The sequence below is a fragment of the Chanos chanos genome, chromosome 1, assembly GCF_902362185.1.
Source record: "Chanos chanos chromosome 1, fChaCha1.1, whole genome shotgun sequence".
Lineage (NCBI taxonomy): Eukaryota > Metazoa > Chordata > Actinopteri > Gonorynchiformes > Chanidae > Chanos > Chanos chanos.
The window spans coordinates 51,072,623-51,080,330 of NC_044495.1; the positions used below are offsets into that span (position 1 = coordinate 51,072,623).

A 7,708-nucleotide genomic window follows, 5' to 3' on the forward strand; every position below is an offset into this window, starting at 1 on the left:
TTTTAAAGTATTTACACAAAGAGACATATTGCATAGTGTTCTTTGGTTGGGATTTTATGAGAGACTGCTTCTTGTGAAAACTGGAACGAGATGGGACAGGACTAAACCAAGTGGTTTTAGTGGGTACAAGTAGTTTACAAAAACAGAGGGAAAAGAAAATTTCATTACAGTGGGGTGTGCTATCCTTCTATATTTGACTACAATAAATGAAACACACGATCAAATATTTGATGGGTTAAAAGTATAATTTGTCTCAGGAAAGCCTATAATCTGTGACTGTCGTTTCAGATTCACCTTACTACGCAGTGGTGCGGTCCAAAAATGTTCTCCCCCAAAATGAATAAAGAGCGAACGGAGCGCTCAGAATTTTCAGTGAAACTTCTCACAGCTAGTCAAGATGGAGCAAACTGAAGTAATGAAACCAGAAACGCTTAACGACTTGATTAACATTTTGCACAAACTTTTCGAGGCTGATGAGATCAATGTGGAAGAGGTGCAAGATATTATGGAATCTTATGAGAGCAAACCTGAAGAGTGGATGAAATATGCAAAATTTGACCAGTTCAGGTAATTATTAGCACTAACTTATTTTTAACATTATTATTATCAGGAGAAATTGTAGTAACGGTGGTCATCTGTTACTATTCTTATTAGATTATAAAGGTCTAACTTGTAGTTTAGCAACGGATAAAGTAAAACTGATCCTGTTGTTTAATTCAGTAGCCATCTAGTCGCCTGATTAAGAAATCCCGTTAATCCAAATATACAGAGCGTGCAGAGACAGGGTGGCAGAAGTTTAGGAGGTGTATAAATAACAAGGTTTTAAAAATTTAATCCACTTGCTCCACTGATTTATTCACATCCAAGTTTGGCAGTATTCTGAGGGGACAAACTTCATTTGTGTAGCAATTGGTAAACTACAGGTCCATTTTTAGACCACTTTCCAGAATATCGTTTCGTTTTTGTTTTTCTGTGAGTTCTAAATTTTGGAGAAATTTGAGAAAGTTTGGTGAAAGTGTTTAACTTTGTGATAGTCTTGGGAGAGAACGTGGCTCGACGTTGTTTTTCATCGATCAGAGTTTCGGGGGGAATTTTAAAGAGAGGTTTGTGAAGGGTGGGGACTGACGCGCCAATCAGAGTTTAGCCACAAGCTCACACCCGCTAGTTTTGTGAACGGGATGTGCTTTAACTGCATGCTCTGGAGGCTGAGGTTGCTAAGTAAACAACTAGCCAATAAAAGCGCCGACTCCAAAAATTTTTACCGTTCCTTTTCCACAGTTTGTAGAACGTCCCGTCCTGAGCAATAACTTCAGCAGGGGTGTAATTTTAAGACATCAGCTGGTCCAAGGGATGTTTTTTTGTGCGTTGTGCTTTCGCGAGGATAGAATAAAAAAAAAATTCTATTTGTGAAGCCATTTCAGGAAATTTGCAAAAATGACATGCCATTTTTTTTAATATCCATACACAATATCAGTCTTATCTCTTGACTGCAGAGCAATGAACTCACAGTTTTGTTTGGCCTGTACTGGTGATGTAGGAGGCGCTGGACCATGAAAGGAGTGTTATACAGATGCAGAAAGAACTTGTCATTTTTGGCTGATGCTGAGGCATTAAAGGCATTCTGAAGCATTTATTCTGACAGCGTCAGTTTAGTTATTGCCAGCTCCACCCCCACCATTTCCACCTATTATGATAGGGACACGGGTGTGTGTCAGGTCACACTGGTTAATTATGTTATTTTGTTTACTTTTTCTTTTTCTTTTATATCGTATGCTGTAATGGCACTTTTGTCAACAGATGCACCTGTAATATGTCATTTTCAGGTACACCAGGAATCTGGTTGATGAGGGCAATGGGAAATTCAACCTTATGTTACTGTGCTGGGGAGAAGGACACGGCAGGTAAAAAACTGCTCACAGTACAATGACTATGCTACAACTCATATGCTATGCTAGAATTATTTTGTGTGTGTGTGTGTGTGTGTGTGTGTGTGTATTTCTATATTTCTATATAGTTATATGGAGTTATATATATGACCTTAATGTGTATAGGACCTCAAATAAGTTCCTTAGGTCTTAAAGTTTCACAGTTCCATAGGGTGCATTAGAAACCTTTTAAATTGTTTTTAGAAGTTCAGAATGCAAAAGGACTCCATCAGAACATCCGTACTGATAATGGGGTCCAATGGTCTCTGGTATTTGGAGGTCGGAAAACTATAAAGTTATATAAAGCATTGATAACTATATATTAACCAGTGTCCTAATGACCCTGCCACGTCCTAGATAAAGCAAGCGGAGTCACCCTAACTGACATCTGGCCCATTTAGTGGATTAAAGCATTGAAAAAAAAATGATTTTTTAAGAGTGTGTACTATTTTTTCCTTCAGTACTGATTAAATATTGTCCGTGGTGTTGTTCTGTAATCTGAAGTCTCTCTCACCCTTCGGAGAAAAAAAGCAAGTAGGCTAGCTTTGTCACATGTGCTTTACTTACGATGTTCGGGATGCCTCTAGAATATTCTGAGTTTGCTTGTGCTTTGCAACATTTGTAGCAGTATCCATGATCACACGGACTCCCACTGTTTCATGAAGCTGCTTCAAGGCCAGCTGAAGGAGACGCTCTTTGAGTGGCCCGACCACAAATCGCATGGGGCCATGGTCCAGAAGTCGCAGCGCATCTTGCAAGAAAACCAGTGCGCTTACATAAACGGTAAGACTTTCCTCTCATTTTCCTCATACAGCTGTTCCTGTTTTCCAAGTGCTGTGCCATTCTCTTTCCACAGTGGTCAGAGACTGACAGGAATAGGATGCTAAACTTCTGACAGATGTTTTAAGATAGACACTCTCTCAGACATGTTAACAAATATACATTTGAACTTTGTTAAATCCCCTTTTGAGCATTGTTTGAGTGTTGTTTTGAGTATGGAGCAAATAATCAGTCAAATAACATCTGTGTCAATAATTTGTTGAATCAAACAAGACATCTGGTGCATTTACTCCTTTGACTAGTTAAAGGAATAAAGTTACTCCTTTATCACATAAATGGCTATACTCTAGAAATATTTTTCATTAAAAGAGATATAGCTGTTCCTTTTGCTGTTCACAGTTCACATCTAACAAAGAAAACAATAAAGTCGTTGCTACTGCTTCCTACTGTAACGGTTCACTGCTTTCTAATGATAATTCCTCGTATGTTGTCATCAGAAAAAGAAATCTGCACAGCAGTGTTTGACGGTTCAAAGGGTTCTGTGGGAAGATCTCGTGACTGCGTTGGTCTCTTTCAGATTCCATCGGCCTGCACAGAGTGGAGAACGTGAGTCACACTGAGTGCGCAGTCAGTCTGCATCTGTACAGTCCCCCATTCCAGCAGTGTCAGACCTTTGACCAGAGAACAGGACACAAGAACACAGTGAAAATGACCTTCTGGAGTAAATTTGGGGCGAGGACTCCATTTGTAAGTATAGCTTATAAAATCTAACAATAGTATGAAGTTATAATAACAGTGTAATAACCCAAAGACCTAATGGTAATAGTGAAAGGTTTCGGTGATGGCTCTGAGATTTCTTAAATGGAGACATACATTTCTTACATTATTTATTACCACCTGCATCAACACCTGCATTACTGATGTTATGAAGAATGGTTGACAAAAAGGTTACTTTTTTTTTCAGCCAACGACAACACACATGCAATTGTCCACTTTTAAAGTGATGCTGAGACTAGTCATATTGTCAAAATCTGAATTTCACACTGATTCAGTATAATGAATGAGAGTATAATGGTTTTATAGTTCATTCAACACTGGAGAGTATGCTATGCACCAGAAAGTCTCTCTCAGTGGAGAACAGTCTGGAACATCTGGCTTCATCTGAAGTTCAGAGACTTAAGGTGACACAGCCTTCCAAGTCAATGGCTTCTCATGGTTTAGGGTTAAAAGTTCATTTTACATCACGAAAAGAGAACGGGCTGACATTCATATCAGCGTTACCAGTCTAAAGAGGAATTATGTCACATACATGTGTCACGTATTGAAGCCAGTCAAAAGAATCACACACTACAGCAAGAGGCTCAATTTTTTTTTCGGTTAAACTGCAAGCTGACGTAACGCTAAACCTACCAGTGGAAAGAAGAAAAAAAAAAAAAAAGAAAGGAAAAAAATATGCCAAGTAAGGAGTACACCATGTACTAAAGCTGTTCTCACCACTAAACCTGCAATTATAGGAGTTCCTGCCAATTTAAGTCTGTAATTTTATATGGCCCTGACTCTCCATTCTCTATGCTAAAATGGAATCCCAGGAATGAGTTTAAAGGCTTCCAGATGTTTGGGAGGAAAAAAAGGGACTGCTTTTGCCATGGCGTAATGGCATAATTTCTTTAACACATAAGAGCTTGATCCTGGTTGCAGTAATATCGAGAACACTGCACATTAAAGGAGATCCAAGCCAGGTCTGGCAAATAAAGTGAACTTAACTGCAGAGAGGGCAGGTTGTGTAAGTTTATCTTGACCAAACTGCTGTCTGTCCACATTAGGCCTGTGAGCATTACAACATCAGGTTTATGATAAGATTAGATACCCTGAGTACACACCTCACTCTGCTCACCTCACCATGCCAAGGTTTTTTTTTTTGTTTTTTTTTTTTTGCTTGTTTTTTTTTATTTGGTCATGCCCACATCAGGTAAATTTTAGAACATTAAACTAAAAGTAAGTTTGTCACTGTTCCACCATTATTAAATAAGCCTACTCTCATATTTTTGATCGCTGCCTCTGACTCTGTTTTTTGTCCTTTACTGTGTTAATATTTCTATTACTGACTGATGTTTCTTAACTTTTACAGGAAGCAACAGTCTCACAAGAAAACAACTGAGAAACCGAGGACTAAAAACGCACATGGGTGTACAAAGTCAAAGAAGATTTGGAATTGTGAAATGCAAACAAACGTATCAACAAATATCTTTTTTTTTTTTTTTTTGGCGAAGGACAGTTTGGAGAGGACATGATGATAATTAAAGGGGCTTAGCCATGGCACCCAGTGTTAGCTTGGCAAATGCTGCTGAATGCAGGCATACTGTCTGAATAGCGGTATTAGGTTTGGCCACGGGATGAATCTGGTCTTTGTTCACTAGTTTTGGAGGAGAGAAACCCCTTCCTAACAGCATTCCTATGCGCCTGTGACCTGTGTAATTACACTTTTGTACTGTTGTTAGACTGAAAATGTTTTTGTTGAAGTGTGTACTTTATGGAATGAAACTACATTTCACACTACCCCCCCCCCCCCCCCCCCCCCCCAACGCCCCTCTGGCCACTTAAAAAAAACTCTTTATGATCAGTGTATTTGGCTTCTTACCATGGAGCACTTTTTTAAGCTTAAACTATAAGCGTTTCAAAATGGCTTTGTCATTAAATTTAGCAATGCAATTGATATGCATGGCGACAGTAGAATCTTTATAGGTGTAATGTTGTCTTGCTAGATTAGAAAACGAGACACTTTTTTCTTGTCTTTGTTCAGGGACTTAATAAGGGTTTTTGATTGCTGTTTTTAGTTTTACAAATAACATTTATTTAAAACCTGAATATGTGTATCTGAGAGTTTAGTTTTTAGGAGGAAAATGATAATAATGTAGTCCATCAGCATCTTCTCAGGATTTTGCCTGTTGTTGTAGCTAAAGAGTTATTTGTAGTTTATGATGGAATGATTTGAGAAGCTTATTGAATATTGTTGCATAGTCTTAAAGAATCTGTGATCATGGTACCTTGCTATGTCATTGCACCATTAAACATTATTTCTGTACAATGCTGTTGTCTTTTTTGTTGTATGCGTTGCATATGCCTGTCAGTCGGATGCTACATTTGTTTTAAATTTTTTAATTAATGCAACTGAGTTTATTGGAGTCATTTGTTTTAACTAAAAGATTTTACTGGTGTTGTTTGCCAAAGATATTTCATCCAGGGACTTTTTTGGGCATGTCAACACTTTATTCAGAGTCAGCAGAGACAAAATGTCCCAACAAGTTTTGGCATGATTCAAGCACATGTTCTAGTCCACATATGGATTCCAGGCTATCCTGGAACTCTAAGATGAACCCTGATCTGCGTAGTCAAAGTACAGTTCTCTAGATACTTCTAGAAACAATGCAGTAATGAAAGATTACTTCAGGGTTATGGTTCCGGCAGTAATGAAAGATATCTTCAGAGTTATGATTCCGGCATCATCACTATGAAATCGATGTAGCCTACGTGCAAAATAAAATGGTCCAAACTCAATGAACTTTGTCTGTGCAGGGCAGAGTGGTTGACCTGTTAAACCAACCAACATAAAAACATGGGCCTTGAGTCAAGCAGACTTAGAGATAAGCTTAAATGGCTGAGTTACATTTCAGTTGTAGATGGAGGGAAAAGGTTCAAAGTTTGATAAAACTCTATTTTCCCTGAAAAAATCTAAATAAAGACTAACATGTGACCTCCACGGGACTGAATACGGTCAATTAATGTTTAATTGTGGCGGAATGGAAAAAAAAATGTCTTTCCTCCATATTTTGAGCCAAGGGCTGTGAATCCTTCTGGAAAATTCTACAAAACTTTAGAATTTTTTGGGACTCAGCACAAAGTGCATTTCATCAATATAAATGTACCAAGTGATGTAAAGAAATATATGTGCTGTACTTCTGAATTCAGCAGTAGGTTCAGTCATTTTAAAGAACCAAGTTGTTTCATCAGCCACAAGCTGAGGCTTGTTTTAGCATATGTCTCTCATTACATTGTTTGGGATTCCATTTCACTAACCCTTCAGAACAGCATTTCTCTATGAAAAGCCTCATTAGCAACAGTCATGACTGTTTTAAGACCAGTTAAGATTAGGTAAGATTAAGATGTCTGGATAGGTTGAAACCAAGGTGACCAACCATAGTTTGAGATCAGATAAGAACCCATTGTCTGACAGCTTGTTTTTTCTACCTTGTAGAGTTTTAGAAAGTAACAAAAAAAAAAAAAAAAAACCCATCCTAGACAATATGTCATAATGTTTGTTTGCTGGACAATGTTGTTTGCACTTGAATCTTATGTACCCTGTTCATTTTATCAATCTATATCATATCTAAAGGCTCATTGTGAAAATACTCATAAAATCTAATTGCAATGTTTATCTGCCAAACAGTTTCATTGTCTCGCTTTCAACACACAAGTGACAAAGTGACAAAAGGGTAACTTATTGACGGACTCCCATCAAAGATTAGGGTTAGTCTCACCGATCATCAACCTCCGTTAGAACACCTGGCTGACAGCCGTGTTTTCCACAAGACACATTAAACAGTAAAAGTTGACTATCACAGAAGATGAAATCTAGATTAAAATGTCCATTGGCAACAGTCTATTGGGGTTGATAATTACAAGAAGAGTAAAATATTCACACAGTAAATGTCCTAAACTATAAATCTGGTACTATTTTTGAAACCATGTGATTCAAATGGTACAGATGTTTAAAAAATTCAATGGAAAATATTCAGCACATATTTGTAAATACTTGAAAAAAACATCTTAAGTTTTGTTTTGCTCTTATGTTTTGTTGATGCCTTTAAAATGTAGGTAAATAGGAATAAATCAGGCATCACATGTATCAAAATCAACTTTCGCATAATGTTTGGAGCCTACCACTCTTGTTGGTATAATACTGTAACCCAAGCCAGTGGACATATTCTATATCATATCCTGTGGTC

At 37.7% G+C, this 7,708-nt stretch overlaps 1 protein-coding gene across 2 annotated transcripts; it reads left to right on the forward strand.

Moving 5' to 3' along the window:
• Window positions 1–376: 376 nt before the first annotated feature.
• On the forward strand, window positions 377–5,790 carry cdo1 (cysteine dioxygenase, type I). Of its 2 annotated transcripts, none has more exons than XM_030790433.1 (5): window positions 377–567; window positions 1,824–1,901; window positions 2,551–2,708; window positions 3,283–3,452; window positions 4,834–5,790. In XM_030790433.1, the coding sequence occupies exons 1-5, from the start codon at window positions 398–400 to the stop codon at window positions 4,861–4,863; spliced, it is 606 nt and encodes a 201-aa protein (XP_030646293.1). In that variant the 5' UTR covers window positions 377–397; the 3' UTR covers window positions 4,864–5,790. The 2 variants fall into 2 exon arrangements, with proteins under 2 accessions (XP_030646293.1, XP_030620463.1); XM_030764603.1 differs by having other exon boundaries at window positions 2,554–2,708.
• The last annotated feature ends 1,918 nt before the right edge of the window (window positions 5,791–7,708 follow it).

Bases quoted from the DNA above. Each gene is read 5' to 3' on its own strand.
- cdo1 (XM_030790433.1), top strand. From the start codon at position 398: ATGGAGCAAACTGAAGTAATGAAACCAGAAACGCTTAACGACTTGATT. The intron at 568-1,823 runs GTAATTATTAGC...TGTCATTTTCAG, and splicing joins GCAAAATTTGACCAGTTCAG to GTACACCAGGAATCTGGTTG. The intron at 2,709-3,282 runs GTAAGACTTTCC...GGTCTCTTTCAG, and splicing joins CCAGTGCGCTTACATAAACG to ATTCCATCGGCCTGCACAGA.